The sequence below is a fragment of the Porites lutea genome, chromosome 2, assembly GCF_958299795.1.
Source record: "Porites lutea chromosome 2, jaPorLute2.1, whole genome shotgun sequence".
Classification (NCBI taxonomy): Eukaryota; Metazoa; Cnidaria; class Anthozoa; order Scleractinia; family Poritidae; genus Porites; species Porites lutea.
Genome location: NC_133202.1, coordinates 25,324,984 through 25,342,750, shown reverse-complemented (window position 1 = coordinate 25,342,750; position 17,767 = coordinate 25,324,984). Strand labels below are relative to the sequence as shown.

At 38.0% G+C, this 17,767-nt stretch overlaps 1 protein-coding gene across 1 annotated transcript in view; it reads right to left on the bottom strand.

Annotated features, from left to right (window-relative positions):
• Positions 1–2,315: 2,315 nt before the first annotated feature.
• LOC140928088 (uncharacterized) overlaps positions 2,316–17,767 on the bottom strand; it is a 45,131-nt gene continuing 29,679 nt past the window's right edge. The window contains exons 3-4 of the mRNA XM_073377809.1: positions 3,312–4,525; positions 2,316–2,782 (exon numbers count right to left, since the gene is read on the bottom strand). Of these exons, the coding sequence (XP_073233910.1) occupies positions 2,576–2,782; positions 3,312–4,525 (1,421 nt within the window). The 3' untranslated portion in view covers positions 2,316–2,575. The remainder of the gene's footprint in view (positions 2,783–3,311; positions 4,526–17,767) is intronic.

The following is a 17,767-nucleotide window of genomic DNA, read 5'->3' as shown; positions in this document are numbered from 1 at the left end:
AAAGATCAAAGTATTGCTTTTAACTTTGTTCAGAAATTCTAAAAGGCAATTTTTTTCTGTCTTGATGAAATGAGAAAGCGAACACGTTGGGCAAAACCACACTTCCGCTTTCACCTGTACTAGCAATATGTCGAGTCTTGCCAAAACACAACGCACAACGACCATCAAAAGAAAGAAAAGATTGAACCTTAGACAAAAATATGAATCGAACAGAAAGCACTGTCAGGTTTGCAAAACTGCGTTCATATTTACATTCATAACCGTCATGATCGTTCTTTCCGAGAACTGTTTTCTGTGTATGCAGATGTCTTGTAAACATTTACACCAATTCAGGCTATATATATGATTTATGTCATTGAAGTATAACCGGTATTGAATTTGTAAAAAAAACGTTTTTACGTTTACACTCTTTTTCCTTGATTTCCCATAGTCTGGAAGACCTTGAAGGGAAGCATTTCGCCTTTATGATTCCCAGAGCCAAAACAGAGTAACATACTTCTTTTTAAATAAAGCGTGATCCCTTTCGCCAAATCTAAAACCAAAAGGCATTTTTATGAACAAACAAGATACAAATTTACCTTTGTCTCTTTAAAATGCACTGTGCCTGTGGTTGGATTGAAGCTTCTATGTTCCTCGCTCTCAAACTGAATGCCCTGATTTAACTCCAAGCACGGAGATTTAAGAGAGTCAGCTTACACACACCCTTCAATTTACAAGAAATGCATTGCGACAAACAATGCGTGTTCGATGTGTTTAGCAGCTGTGCGGAGCTGTATACGATGACCTCTACGATGTCATTCCTGTCAGAATTACTGGCATAAATAAATGCATAGTGGTCTCGAAACAAGACACACCCTCATCATAACAGCCTCAACAAGACAGAAATCGCCTCAACCTCGGCTTTAAAAGCCGCCATAGTTGTATATTTATTGAATGTCCTGTAAGACTTGCAAAAAGCAAGATAACCTACTCGTTTCTGTTAAAATATTGTCTATTTTAAGTGTACGACCTATACTCACTGTATACTTTACAAGTAATTTGGGTAAAATCCTATTCTATAAGTCGACTAACCCGTTGAATAGAAAACTCTAATAGTACATCAAATATATAAGCGACACATCTACTCGTTTCTCTTATTATTGAATATTGTCTATTTTACGTGAATGACTTACTTTAAAATATCTGAATTGATGAGCATTCTATTTTTCAAATAACCCATTAAATAGCAAACTCTAACTGATCACAATTGCTTTCTAACTCGCACGTTTAATCGTAAACGCTAAATCGTTTCATAAGCCATCATATACTTGTCTTCACTCCATATTGTCTATTTCACATGGCCTATTTCATTTGTATGACCTACTCATAAGCAGGTGACCTACTTAGCTACACGCGGATTCAGTGGTATATCCTAATTGACTTTTTATAAGTGACATATCTACCAGTATCTTCAGTCAATTTAGTTGGCTATTTCACGTCTAAATTGTATGCAAAATAGGAATTAAGGAACGAATCCCCCTTTATAAGTACGTTACGTATAGCCAGTATAGGAAACTCTACATACAAATGTCAGCCGTTATTGCTAATTACTATCGGACGTATGTATTTAATTCTCTGTCCTAAAACTTGTTACAAGCGACATGTTTACTAATATCTTCAGTCAAGTTAGTATATTTCACGTCTACAACCTACTTCATTGGAATTAAAGTACACTCTGTTTTAACTCAAATATAAATGTCTTCTTTGAGTCTACCGTAACTGCTAACTAATACGCATATTTAGTTGTACATTCTACAACTTGTAATAAGCGCCATATCCATAGCCTGCGCCACAGACGGTGGAACTAAATCCTCTGGTTAAGTTCGTCTGCAAAACAGCGCCGAAACCGTTGTTCAATCAGGGCCCCCACCTGTGCACCAGGATTTGAGTACGCGCTTCCGGTAATTCTTTCAGTCTGTTGAGGGCCCAGAACAAGAACGTTACTTTTAAATTATAAACCGGATTAAGATCACGTCTGCGACGCAGGCTACATTATCTACTCCTATCTTTGATTTATATTGCGGTCTACTTCAGCTGTATGACCTTCATAAACAAGTAATATCGGAATAAATGTAAAAATATATTTTGTTAGTAATGTATTGCATATGTAAAAAATAAAGCTATCATTTTTCATTTTTGTTACTCTAACGATCATACAGACACTTATTCATATCAGAAAATCCGGCCATATTGAATCTTCAAGCAGAAAGTGCTGCTATTTTTACCAATAAATGCCCATGCAGTCAGAGCTTTCTCTGCCAGTGCCCAGTAGTGCCTGGTGCCTTAATCTTGCCCTTGGGCATAAAGGAAGTATTTTTTTTTTCACATAAATCAAATCCTGGGCACCCTGGATTTCACAATCTTCACAGGTTCAGAGCACCGGGCCCTTTTCAATTTTCAGAGCACAGACATTCAGATAGTGGGAAAGGCGCAAAGAAAAGCGCGCGCCACTCTCCACGATCTGAACGACTAGAACAGGCTAAGGGCACACATTGCCAGGAATTATCATTGATATGGTGTGGCGTTAGTTCTACAATTAAGATGATACATTGGCATCTTTCAGTTCATCGATTATTCCCTGCATGGTTGGTCTCGTCCCAGGCTCTCTCTTCAGGCATCGCCGTACCAGGCCGCGAAACACAGCGTTCGTTACAAGCACGACTTGTTCTTCTCGCCTTGTAGGATCTGGCAGTTCCCGGATGCACATTTCACAGAGAAGAGCACCAAAGCTGTAGACATCAACCTAAAAACAATCATAATACATGACTTTATGCCAGAATATTCTTTATTTACATTACTTATTATTGGTATACTGATTACAAAAAGAGTTAAACTAACACCAGAGGGAGAATCTCGAGAATTCAGACGAAATAGATGATTATCGATAAATGGATAAGAAAAGCCTAGAAAACAGAAGATCCTTAAAAGGCTTCATAGTAAGTTCTTGGCTTAAATGTTTTGTTTCTAAAAAAACTAACTTTTGCCATCCTGTAACTGTTGTCTTTAGAGAAAAGAAGGGATAAATTAACAAATCCAATTACGTGGACAAAATACATGACAAAGAACATAAAAGAGTGAAAAAAATGCAGAACAAGGTGCAAAGACTCCTGACAAAGATATGGTCATTTCAGTTCAAAAATGTTGTATTGTTTTCGGAGTGACAAGAAGGCGAGTTTGGGCGAAAGGACAAGGGTTACTTTCACTTCCGCCACTGTTAGTATTGCTGTACAATTTTAGTAAGTCAAAAGTCTTGAATGTTTACTTATACTTACCTTTACTGTTTGGTTTGATGTAAGTGCTTCAGGTGCGCTGTAAATCATAGCTCCAGGAGCCACTGTCATGGTCTGCTGTATAAAATTAGCAGTGCCATAATCTGACACTTTGGCCCTCCATTGGTCACCCTGTCGCCATAGCAACACATTAGCACTGCTCACATCACGGTGAATGATGGGTTCTGGTTTCTTCTGGTGAAGATAGTTCAGTGCGCGGGCTACATCCAAAGAAATGGTGCGTATTTCTGTTTCGGACAGTTGCCGCTGTTCTAACAGAGTCCGCAAACTTTTCTCCATCAACTCGGTCACAAACAGAGGACTTCCCTCGTCAACTGTGGCGCCGATAAACTGTAGTAAGTGAGGATGGCGACACTTGGATGCAATATTCATTTCTCTCTCAAAAAGACGTATGTTATGAGGGGAGAGGATCAACTCATGGATTTCTTTCACTGCTACAGTACAGCCACAATACGTTCCCTCATTGACACTTCCCCATCCTCCCCTCCCAAGGCATTTTTCTGTGATTTGAATTTCGTCGCGGGGAATAACCCAGTCACGTGCTCCCTGGTTACGCAATTGATTTATTGTTTGCTGTGCTGTTGAAAGACTTAACTGTAGTTCAGAAACTTGTCCTCGGCAATTCGTCAACTGTTGTCCTATCTCTCTCAGTTGCCGCTGCAACTCCCTCAGCTGCCTCTGAGAATTTTCTTCACGTTGTTGAAACTCCATCAGCTGCCTTTGAGAATTTTCTTCACGCTGTTGAAACTCCATCAGCTGCCTCTGAGAATTTTCTTCACGCTGTTGAAACTCCATCAGCTGCCTCTGAGAATTTTCTTCACGTTGTTGAAACTCCATCAGCTGCCTTTGAGAATTTTCTTCACGCTGTTGAAACTCCATCAGCTGCCTCTGAGAATTTTCTTCACGCTGTTGAAACTCCATCAGCTGCCTTTGAGAATTTTGTTCTCCTTCCCGTAACTCTCTCACCAGCCGCTGCATATTTTGTTCACGTTGACGAAACTCCGTTAGCTGGCTTTGAGAGGACTGATCCCGTTCTTGAACCACTCTGAGCTGCCGTTGTAAATTCTGTTCACGTTCCTGTATCTCCCGTAACTGCCTCTGGAAGTTTTCTTCACGTTGCTGAAAATCCCTCAACTGTCTTTCTAATTCTGAGGTTCGCCCTGGCGAGTTTGCTTCTCGTAGATCTTGCATTTTTTCTGAAAAGATAATTTATGATAAAAAACAAACAAGGCAATCAAAATCACCCAAGTAACATGAGCGAAATGATTAACTGTCAACTAAAAAAGAAAAATTACAAATTTTGACTTTATAGATAATTTTCAATGCATGAGCATAAACGAAATACTGATGAAGAGGATGAAATTCAGAATTCCTTTTCGCCCCATTTGTCACTTAATATTAATTGCTTGTTTGTAAAATCACACAAAATATTGAAGAGTATGTCCAAGAACATAGCCCCTTCTTTGAACGAGTTCTCATTTTTTCGCACACATGTATCTTAATTAAAGGTTATTTTTTACTCAGTGGGCATATGGATAGATCAGTCGATTTGATATAAAAACGTTGTTTCGACACGATGCAGTCCGAAATTAAAATTACTCTGACATTTTTCAGATATTTAAGGAAATACAAATTGAAAGCAGACGGATAGAACGTGTTAGACGATCCAAACTCATTCAAACGAACTTAACTGAGCCAGACGCCGAACCAATCCTGGACAAAAGTCCTTGGGACAGTACTGCAATATTCATATTTTTCTGTCATTTCTCGGTTCCCTTTTAAAACAGAACGTCCTTTTCGAAATTTTCTTGAAGTTCTCCCTCCCCGCACCCTATACAAAGTTGAAACTCGGAAAAAATTCTGGATACACGCGTCCAACATTTTTTGTGGGGTGAGGGGAGAGGTTGGACCTATGTGAATTGGAAAACGCTCCAGAAACGCAAAAGTGTCCCAAAACTTTTGTTCATGATTGTAGGCCTAAAGAAAACACACAAAAAAAACAATGTTGGACTGGTCATTATAGTCGGTTGGGGGGGGGGGGGGGGGGGAGGAGGAAAGGTGGGAAGAGACGAAGTTTATGGCGCAAAATGTAACCTTAACGAGAAATGTAAAAACATGTGAAGCAAAATGAAACATTAAATCGTAATGTAACAAAGTTAACATAAAATGCAATAACTTTCTAACACGAAGTGTAACCCTAAATCTAAATCTAAATGTCTGATCTGCAAAGAGCAGTACAGCCCATCTTCAGCAGATATGTGCTGTGCTCGTGCTATGTGCGCTAAAAAGCAGTGCAGTGAATTTGTGCTGGTGATCTAAAAATAAAAAGTGTTTAATACTCAATGGGGCCTGGCCTGGGCCCTCAAGGCAAGCTTGAAGGCCTCAGTGTTGGCAGCTTCAATAATTGTTTCGGGAAGTTCGTTCCATTCTTTAACGGATCTGGGAAAAAGCCTTATTTATATATATTAGTCCTGCAACCAGCGTTTATAAATTTAAGTGGGTGGTAATTTCTTGTTTGGCGTTCCTTCTGATTGAAGTAATTTGGAATTTCTACTGCCAGGGTGCCATTTACGATCTTATACAAGTTTGTTAATCTTGTTTGTTTCCTTCTCTGTTGCTATCATGGCCTTTTTAGCTCCTCTAGTAAACTTGTGACGGTAGCCGGTGTGCGCTGATTGCACTTCTTAACAAAACGAGCCACTCTACGCTGGAAGTTCTCAATTGATTGAATGTTCTTTTGTGTATGTGGGTCCCACACCGAGCATGCATACTCCAAGTGGGGTCTAACTAAAGAATAATACGCCTGTATCTTGATCTGTTCGGGGCAGTTATATAAATTTCTTCTCAAGAAGCCGAGGGAAGAGTTCGCTTTCCCTGCAATGGAAGAAATATGTTCATTCCATGTTAATTTGCTATCTAATTCTACACCCAGATACTTATTGTAAAAACTTTATACTAAAGGACTATGTGACAATGTAAACTGTAGCTAAATTCTTAAACTACAAACAGAAGTTTAGTAAAACATATAAGCTTTCTCACATTCAACTTCAACTTCAACTTTATTTAAATTTGAAAATATAGCAAAAGATACATTGGGACTGGCCTGCAGTTAGCGAGGCTATTCGAGGCAGGCCAGGCTACATAATTTACAACAAACTAGACAAATACAAAGAAATTAGGCGTTGTATAAGTATATACATTTTATATTAAATAGATACGTTCTACTTAAATGCAAGGACAATAATTAAAGTGAAATTTTAAAAATAAAATAAAATGAAAATAAAGGACAAGAGAATTACTTTTTCATTTTTACGATGATCGTATCCACATCAATATAGGAGTCTTCAGTTTCAAGGAAATCGAGTAGCATTTCTTTTAGTGACCTTTTAAAAGCTTTTTTCGGTCTTTCTTTAAGAATTTGAGGTATCCCATTCCAAATTTTGACCCCAACACGCGAAAAAGCATTTCGTTTGACATTGAGTCGAGATTCTTTAGTATAAAAATGTTCAGAGGTTGAGGCACGTGTGTTGTAAGTATGAACACTAGAAATTCGAGAGAAGAGTTTCGAAATATTAACCGGAGCAGTGTTTTTATTTACATCATACATAAGACTACAAACGGATTCATAATATAGAGACTGTAAAGGTAGAATTTTTGCATTGACAAAAAAAGGTATTGCGTGGTCGTTTGTTTCAGCAAAATATATTAAACGCAGTGCGCGTTTTTGAAGGACAAGAATTTGGTCAAGGAAAGTTTTACACGCGTTGCCCCAAGAGATAAGACCATAAGTTAGATAAGGTGTAATAAGTGACTGATAAATATTTAAGAGGGTGCAAGTGGGAACAATATGTCTTAATCTCGCAATTAGCCCAATTGTTTTACTTATTTTATTTGCAACAGAGTGAATATGGGTCTTCCAAGATAGATTTTCATCAATTAACAGTCCAAGATATTTAATAAAGTTTTTGCGTTCAAGGGTAACCTTTTTATTGCTTTCATTGTCAAAGATATTGACCTGGGGATCATAGTTGAGTTTTTTTTGGTATGGACGAAAAATTACATAGTTTAACTTTTTAATATTCAGGGAAAGTTTGTTTGAAGTCAGCCCGTTATACAAGTTGTGTAATTCTGCATTTACTGTTAGTTCCAGTGTCTTTAGATCTTTATGAGCATAAAGAGCATTAGTGTCATCAGCAAAAAGGAAAAATTGGAGTTTGCTCGAACAATATTGGATGTCATTTATATAAAGCAAGAAGAGAAGTGGACCTAGGACAGAACCTTGGGGTACGCCGCAATTGATATTTAGTTTACTAGATATATGAGAGCCAATTTCAGTGCTTTGTGTGCGACTTGATAAATAAGAGGAAAACCATTGATTGACAATTCCACGGAAGCCATAATAATTTAGTTTATCAAGTAAAATAGTATGATTCACAGTGTCAAAGGCTTTTTTTAAGTCAATAAAAACACCACATGAAAAGAGTTTTTTGTCCATATTGGTTTGTATAGATTCTACCATATCAAGGATAGCATGTTGGGTTGAGTGAGCTTGACGAAAACCATATTGAGACGAATATAATAGGCTGTGCTTTTCAATAAAGTCTCTCATTCTGTCGTACATAATTTTTTCGAAGATTCTATTGAAATTTGATAATAATGAAATTGGCCTATAATTAGAAGTGTCGGTCTCGTCGTCAGCTTTGAAGATAGGTATAATTTTAGATATTTTAAATTTTTGGGGGTAAGCCCCAAGAGAGACAGATGTATTGAGAATATCTGAAAGAACTGGAGATATGACTTCGCTTGAGTATTTAAGAAGTTGAGTAGGACAGGAGTATAAGCCATGCGATTTGCTGTTTGGTATAGATAAAATTTGAAATTGAATTTCGGATGGAGTTACAGGTCTGAAGAAAAACGAAACTTCTGGCGAACTGGAGTTTCTTAGGTAGTCTATGAAGGGACGCTCTGCCGGTGGTAGTTTGCTTGCCAACATTTGAAAAATGTTTATTTAAGATATTAGGTATACGCGAGGAATCATTAGTAAGTTTATTGTTGTTATCTGGGTCTTCTAATTTACTAACAGATTTACACTTTCTTTTGCAGCGATTTAATAATTCATTTATGCCTTGCCATGTCTTTTTCATATTACTTAAATTGTTATTAAAAAAGGCGCGGTAATAGTGTTTCTTACTCAGACGTATAAGACTGCAAATTTTATTTCGATAATATTTATACTTTTCCTGATCGCCAATTTGGTACAGTCTGTTTTTTTCTTTGATTGACGTTCTTATACCTTTTGTAATCCAAGGCTTAGAAAATTGTTTAGTCCTACGTCGAGAAAGGGTTTTAATCGGTGCATGTTTATTTATAATTTTATTAAAATTTCTATAGAAAGTTGAAAATAGCTCGTCTACATTATTTGCGTGCGTTTTAATGATGCAACTCCAGTCGATCGTAGCAAGGTCGCTGTTAAGATTATCGGGATTGAAATGCGAAAGATCGCGTTTTTTAATTTGCTTCCGTTTAATCTTATCTCTTGTTGATGTCAAAATACAAAACTGCGAAAAATGATCGCTGACATCAGTAATGAGATTACCGCTGATTAGCACCTGCTCAGGATTGTTTACAAAAATGTTATCGATTAAGCTTGCAGAATTTTTGTGAACACGTGTTGGTTTGTCAATAGTTGGAAGGAGATAACAACTTTGAAGAACCAGTAAGAAGTCGCGACTGTAATTACAGGTTTCGATTTTTTGAAGACATAAATTAAAATCACCTAAGAGACATAAGTTCTCCTCTGTCGAAGTAAATTTGTCGATAGTCTCTTCCAAGTATTTAAGAAAGCTCTCTGGAGAATTATGTTGACGGTATAAGACTCCACAGATTACGTTTTTCTTCTTAACAAAAGAAATTTCTATCCACAATGCCTGAAAAGATTCGGTGGAAGTTTTTTCTAAAACTGAATAACTAAGTGTTTCATCGACAAAGAGGCCTACACCACCACATGCTAGAGGTGTTGGGACGTGTTCAAAAACGTAACCGGGTATGTTTGAAAGGCCTGTATTCTCATTAGAATTGGTGATTTTAGTTTCCGTGACACCAATTATATTGAAGTGAATACCTATTTCTTGCAAATAATGAGTCACTAGATTTTCGAGGTTACGATTACGGCTTCTAATATTATTGTGAAAAATTGAGAGACTAGATTCAATTTGATCCTGCGTAAGATTATTAGTAAACTGCTTAAGACTGTGTGGAGAAAAATATCGGCTTCTAATACATTGGCTCATTAAAGCATCGTTATCAGTTTGGTTGGTATCAAAGGCCATATTCAAATTAAACAAATCCAGATCATATAAACTATGGAGATTATCCAGATCTCGTTTAGTCGGGAGCTCACTATTAACTGAATTATTAAATTGGCCATGGGCAAGGGCTAAGTTACCTCTGAAATTAAAGTACGGTAAATCTTTTAACAGAGATTTATTTAACTTCTGTTGTTGCTTAGTACTGGTCTTTGTAGGCATTTCAATAGTCAAACTTGATTACTTCGTAATGACAGAATATAAAAAGTACTTGAGTACTTAGCTCTGTAGGTGATCGTTCACTCCAGCTTCTGAGGCCGCGCTAAATTTCTTGTTAAGCTCAGAAAGGTCGGCGAATTTGTAAATTGTGGATTCTTCAGACTTGCGAAGATACACGAAGCCATTTTTCGCCCAACAAAATTTGTACTTCTTAGCCTCTTTGACTTTCTTTGCTTCATGATATAAGGCTTGTAACCGTGGCGTTAAGTGATCATAGATATTAAGGAACTTGACATTGATATCAGCTGCAAATCCAAGTTCTTCGGCCTTGAGCCCACCAACTTTCTTCCTGGCCGCCATTACTTGGTCTTTAGCTAGCCTTCGTACAAACTTACAAACGATTACATTGGGTCGATTTGACGGCTTCATAGACGGCACTCGGTGGGCCGTATCAATATCCTGGATCGACACTCCCTTTACTCCCAAGGCTGAAAATAACTGTAGGCATAGATTTGCAGTTTGCTCAGGGTGTTCACGTTCAGCAACCATCGGCATTCCGACTATCTTGATGTTGAATTGGTAGCTGTACAGTTCAAAAGCATCTAGCGATTTCTGGATGCGGTCGCAGGTCTCAGATATCTTATCTAGTCTTGCCCTAATTTCTTCAAGCTCTTTACTGGCACTTACTTTGAAAGCAATTAAATCATCATACTGGTCCGAAACAAACTCCACTGATTTGGTTTTGTCTGGTGACAACACTTCGACGCCATTACCGACATTTAGATTGCATTCTTCAGTTCGTTCACTTAACTCTTTCAAAACCTTTTCTAGCTTCACTTTAAGCTCCGCTACTTCGTCCTTGAGTTCTTTGTTTGCTTTTCTCAATTTTTGTTCACTATTGGTCATGATATTAGAGAGAGTTACCGCTCGCAACTCGCTCGACGTTACCGCACGTGGTCTAGACTGTATTTTTCTCAGTCTCAAACCCTAGATAAAACTTGTAGTCCGGTACTGTATACTGGCGGTATTCTGTTGCATTCTTTATCACAAGCTATAAGGTACATAAGCTAAGGGGTGTCTAAAAACAGAAAATTATGTCCTTTTTACGCAGACTTAAAAAAAAATCAATCGCAAATCTATATCCTGCGATGCAGAACTCAAAACCTAGATAAAACTTAGACATAAATCGGGACTATTATACCCGCGTTGGTGATGCCTGCGGGCTATAATCAACCTACGGACGACTCCGGGCCGTGGTTTCTTCGAATAAAGTGTAAAGCCATACAGTGTAACGATAACATAGGCACAAGCATGTAAGAACCAGGCACCTGTTGTTCAATCGTTATCCACTAGATAAATCTCTATCCAGTGTATAACGCAATTGGGCTGATCTTTCTGGTCAGCAATGAGAAATCTCCTGCTTCCAAACTATAATTTTCCCCTCGATAGGGATTTATCCGGTGGATAGCGCTATCTAACGTTTCAACAACTGGGGCCTTTTTTTTCGGTGTAATTTGTTTACCCACGGAGCACCTGGGAGTTGTTAAGAACTCGATTAAAACATGTCCGTGCGTTCCAGATCGAATTGGAATTTGAAAGTGTTGGTTTTAAAGGAGAGGGGAGAACCGAAGTACCCGGAGAAAAACCTCTTGGTGCAAGGGAGAAAACCAGCAACAAACTCAACCCACATATGGCGTCGACGCTAGGATTCGAGCCCGGGCCACATTGATGGGAGGCGAGCGTGAGATACGCCTTTTGAAAGAACAGGATGAAGGGGTAAAAACTACATGTAGCTCTTCTCGGATGCATTTCCTATGGCTATTTTTACTGGTCGATGAATTACCCAACGAAAGTGCAGAGAGAGAAATAGCCAAATATTTTCCAATTTAATACAGTGAAACCTCTATTAAGGGATACCTTCGGGACCTTCCCAAGTATCCGCTTAATAGAGGGTGTCCGCTTAATAGAGGTTGTAAGAGTTGCGCAATGTTTGTTAACGATCAACATTCAACGGTTAATCTGTACCATGATAAAGTTGCATGTTGTTAAAGAAGCTATCCTGAGTTCAACTTCATTACCTTTCATTACCAACTTTAATTTGTTTGTAAATGCAAAAACATCGTCTGACTTCATTAGAGACCTTTAGCATCAGGTTTTTCAGTTTGCAGTTGCAAGTTTGCAGTTTCACGTTGCCGGGATTTTTTTACGCAAGGCGTTCATTGTTTAGTGCCGCCATGTTGTTTTTCGAAATTCGAAGTTCTTTGTTTTTTTTCTCCCAAAAACATAAATGATTCATTGCTTCGAGATAAAAAATCGAAGTAACACATCACAGGTGGATATAGAAAGCTGTATTGTGCCTTTAAACGTAAGGCTGTACAATTTATAGAGGCAAAAAAAACCTTGCCGTAAGACACTTATCGCTGAAAGCCCTTCCTGCCGTTCAAACGTGAACACCAAACGGCAATCGCGACAGCAAGACCGTGGTCACATGACATTCTCAGGTTTGCGGTTTGCGGTTTCCCATGAAAAACCTGATGCTAAAGGTCTCTATTCTCTCGTGACCGCTAACAAATGATAAGAGAAGACTGAGGACTAGTCAGGATCTCAGGGGAAATTTTGGCGGCAGAACCGCCAGCGCGCAAGAAAAAAGAGGCGAGGAAGAATTTCGCATCAATCGATTTCTGGATTACAGACTAATGTTTGTCTCTAAGCTTTCATAGTCTTAAATATGATCTGATTTGTTGACTTCAAATCACTAGAATTGGGGCCAGCCTGATATCATGTTCTGCGGGCGTTTTTGTTTTTAAATATATAAATGTTGTGATTGTGGTCTACCCCTCTTGACACGGGTGTCTGTAAAACGTGGACCGGATACCAACGGATGACGGATGCGGATGGCAAAATGCGGATGGCAAAATGAGGAAAGAATAAACTGCAGACAATAAATATAATAATAACATTTCGGATATATAAATTTTACTAAATCATGTGTTTTTTTCGTTTATTGTTCTGTTATATTTAAATCCCGATTGTAAATAATAGTTTGATATCCATCATCTGAGAGAATTCACGTATATAAAGTTGTTGGGACAAATTTTTATTTTGAAAAAAAAAGAAAGAAACGGGAGAAAACAAGACAAAATAAACAAAAAAAAAAGTGAACTGCGCGAAAACATTCGGTGTGCATTGCTTTGCCTATTTCGCGCTCGCCTCGTGAATCGCCGTGTTTCCCCACAAAGGAGTCTGGTATTGAAATGGCTCTTCATGTAACGCTAGCACTCTGCCTGGACTCTGGTCAACTCTGCCAGGGAAGACAGTTCACAGCGCGACTCTGAACTGCCCGTTTTTTAGGTCAAAAGGTAAGTTACTGTTAATGGTTTTCTTTTTCATTTTCGTGTCTTTTCTAATTTCCTAAGCAAACTGGGTCCTTTTAAATCTGCGGTTTGTTTTTGAGAGGCTACCAAATGCTTAACGCAAGAGATGGGACGTAAAACATTATTTTCTTGACTTTATATCTACAAATCCTTACTTTTTTTCTGGCTTTGTGTGAATCGGTCTCGTTTAATGAGGGTTTTTCCACGGAGATTCTTTTTCAAGCAATATGCCGCACCCTCAACAGAAACATTTGTCTGGCCTTCGTTCCATTTTCACAATTTTACGCAAAGGTTCTTTCTTTTCTGGTTAGCTCAGTTGGCAGAGCGCCGGTTTGCTGGGGGAAGGTCGCTTGTTCAAACCCCGGCCGGACCAACCCTCAGGGTCTTTAAATAGCTGAGAAGAAAGTGCTGCCTTTGTAATGACATCTGCAAACGGTTGCACTTTCCAATCTTCTCGGGTAAGGACGAAAAACCGTAGGTCCCTCTCACAGTACTGTCACTTATCTGGTTCTGTGGGGCGTAAAAGAACCCACAACACTGTTCGAAAAGAGTAGGGGACGTTATAGACCCTAGTGGTGTGGCTAACCTTTCCTGGGCTGGGTTGGTTATCTGTAAGGAGAGATCTTAATATGGCGATAACCTCATGATCCTCCTTCAGGTGTCGTAATGGCTACCTGTAAACAGTTTATGAATGTATGTAATGGATAAAAAAGGATGATCTTGTGTAGACATTGTTAAAGTCTTTATAAAGGCTTGTTAAGAATCAGTTTTATGTTTGGTTGCTGCCCCCCAGATAGACGAGAGCTGTCCAAATAAGCCGAATATCATATATTTTCGATTCCGTATTCTGCCTGTCACGTTTTTAATGACGAGTTTTAATTTGGGTTGCAAAAATCGCTAAGGATATGTTTTGGAAACTATTTTGTTTGGATGAAAATTAAAAACAAAAACAAATGAAACAGAAAGTAGCCTTCATTAATGCGTTTCACTAGGGACACTTAGCTGCCTGACGCTTTTTTTGCGGGAGTTTGATTTTTAGGATGCTTTAAGATCAGGCGATTTTTTTTGTACCTTTTCGGGAAATAACTTTTGCGATTAATCACGTTTGATCAAATCTGTTTTTTCTTTTCAATTAGCAGTAATGTATATTTTGTTGTTTTAAAGTTCGAATTCATAATTCGTGCACTAAGAAATTCCCATAAGGTAGAACTTGTAAAAAATAAATTCACACGATAGGCGGAGTTGATTGGCATCTGCCAAATCGGAAAGTTAAGTACCTTACGTTCCGCCTTTTTCCTTTTTGACGCTGTTTTTTTTGGTCTCAAGGCGCTCAAACAAACAATTCTCGATTTGATTGTCCTGAGAATATTTTCTCTTCTGTAAGTTGAGTACACTATATCCAGGCTATATGCTCAAAGGAGAAGTGCACCTTAGCATGCGTGGTTTTAAGAGGAGGAACGGAGCGTCCTTGTTTCTGTGACATTAATGAAAGGAATTACATGGTTCGAAGAATTGAGAAAAACCCTGAGAAATCTGTACCAACTATTGACAACGCGTACTGTAAATGAAGGGCCCAACCACACGACAGAGACTTGAAAGAAATATTTCTTTCCTTAGTTTGTTTGTTTATTTATTTATTTATTTATTTATTTATTTATTTTTGCCATCCGCATTTCTCGTTTTATTCTTTTTACTTTTTTTGGCGTCTTTCCGCATTTTTTCATCCGTATCCGCGATCTGCAAGTATCCGGTCTTCATTTCACAGACACCCCTCTTGACACTTTTAACAGCGAACAATGTTATGACGCCAGGATTGCCGGTTGACCAAATTTGTAAGCGTTTAAGTTTATAAAATGAAGTCTGGATATTTCACTCAACAATTTTAAATACCAAGCCCAGCTGTCCATACAAATATACGAGTTTAACAATTAACTACTCTAGCCATGAACTTGAGCTACCTGCTTCTAAACCTACGTACATACGGTAAGTTTAACCTTATTCCTTCTTTTAGTTTTGGTTAAAAAAAAAAAACAAAACCAAAATAACTATAGCTACTCTCACCATATTAATCTTCATCTGCCTGTTTCCATACATTTGTACAGAGGTCCAACTATGTACCTCTTTATTCCAAAACCAAAACCTAAACAAAGTTTTGAGGAATTATATTTCACACTCTTACCTTTGATAGTGGCGGGCATCTTGTCAATAAAAAGCTGAAGTTCATTTGGATCAGCATCTTTTAGTTGAACAGTGTATCCTGTTAAATCCAGCCCACTAATCGTAACTGTATCCTTGGTGACCTTCGTTGTAGTTTCAGACAGAATGTCAAACTGAAACGGTAAGGAAATATAATGATTTAATTTATATGTAAGTCATATTGACTATAGTGGCAGTTTCTGTAAAATAACCCCATTTCACTGGGATCTCACTTGCCACAGGATAAACAGCTATGGCCTCAGTTATAGCAAAATGTGTTCAATATGTTCCTCTCAAAATCATTTGTCAAGACCGTTCTTATTTATATTTTCGTGGCTTTTTTTCAAATATTAACTTATTTGTTCTTTAACGATTGGTATATTTTCGGTCCTCAACTTACTGCACGGACAAAGAAAACGGAAAAAATCTTTCCTTTCCCCTTAATTTTCCCGTTTCAAGTGCATTTTTTTTACCCATGAGGTACCAAAATGTGATTTAGTTGTAATCTTTCAGTATGAAAATCACTCACGATCCTTATTTTGCCCCTTAATTTATGGCCCGCCGCTTTATACCCATTTCTTATTACTTTTCCCAGCTCCAGGTTCGTCGTGGTCTTTAGGGAGTTCAAGATACGGCGACTACGGACTACGACTACGGTTAAACATGCTACTGCGCATAATCAAAACCACGTGACTGTTCATTTTTCCCGCGTAGTCCTGCAGCTACGGTGAGTTGTTGAGCTGTTTCGCGTAGTCGGGACCACGGAGAACATTTTGCTCGTATTTTGCCGTCTCGGCAATTCAAGAATCTCGTCTTTTCGTAAAAAGTTTTCAATTTACCAGCTTTAAGTGAGAGGTAAGCGAAATATGTAAGTTGTGTCTACTTTCTGCTCAGATTTACAAGTTTAACCCGCTGTTGTGACTACAGTTTTATCTAGCTAAGCTTCTATTTAAATAAGCTTAGCTGTTTATACGCAGAATTCAGATTGACGGCCGAGAAGAAGAGAAATCATGGAGGTAGTTTACTTTCTCTTCGCACTTGAAAAGTTTCAATGTTTGTTCGAACTGATTAGTGTGTCTTTCTACTTGTGTAACCTTTGTTTATGCGAGTTTTTGTATCGCATTTGCTGAATGAAAATGATGTAAACATCTTCGAGACAATCGAAACTCGGCATTTCAATACTTCAAACTACATCAGATCAGTAGTCGGAGAAGTCCATCTTCTAAATCTAATAAATGAGCTATTACTATTTCTGTCTATTTCTTTAGTATTTGACATAAGTATTCATGGGCGAAAAAATAATTAAAACCTGTGTAACCAAAACTTTGTTCACCAGTTTCACCCGACGTAATTGCTTCCTTCAAGTATGGAAGAATTTGTTCATTGTTCCAAAGTTAAGATCACATACAAAATTGACTTGCATTTTTGTGAACTGTGCCGAAAACAAGAAAATCTTTGCGTGTTGTTTCTCTCTCCGCCTCCTCTCTCGTAGTCTACTGTCTGTAGTGCAATCTTAACGTTCTATATTTGCACGACTCAACCCAGTGCTACAAACAAAGGACAACGCTCGTCCAGCCGTAGTTCGTAGTCCGTAGTCTCCGTATCTTAAACTCCCTTTTAAAAGACCACTAAACACCCTGCACAGTGTATCCTTTTGCACTAGTATGGCACATCTTGTCATAGGGACAGTTTAATAGAGATAAAGACAACAAATTACCCATTGGGACCTCGAAACAGGTGACCATGGCAGCCTAATAGACTGTAACTGCTAAATACAGATCAGTTTTTACAATAATTAAGGGAAGCTATTTCCAGGACTTTAATTAGTGACCGCTTATAAAGGTCCGCTTAATACAGGTTTGACTGGTTTGACTATAGAGGCAGCTACAGTAAACACCCGCTAATAAGAACCGGTGGTTAAGAACCTTCTGCCAGGAATCTGCACTTTAATACCTAAGAATACAAGAACCTGTTTAGGCAAGCTAAATCAAGCAGGTTCTTATATGTGGTTAATTTTTACAGTTAAATTATGATGAATAATTTAACAAAGGAGTGTAACTTTGAGTTGTAAATCTAAGTACAACAAAAACATACCGTACTAAACTGTATGATATTCGGCAATAAGTTTTGTTAGTGTTATTATAATTGTGAAGGAACAGAAAATTTATTTATTTTTCTCATTATCAACAATCTGTTATGTCTTTCATAAAACATTACTTGTAAGAACCTAATTAAGAACCTGCCTAGCCTAAATTGCCAATAAGTACCTCAAGAACAAGAACCTACTTCAAAAAAAGGGACCTTCTTATCAGCAAGCGTTTCTGGAACCATAAAATAACAAATG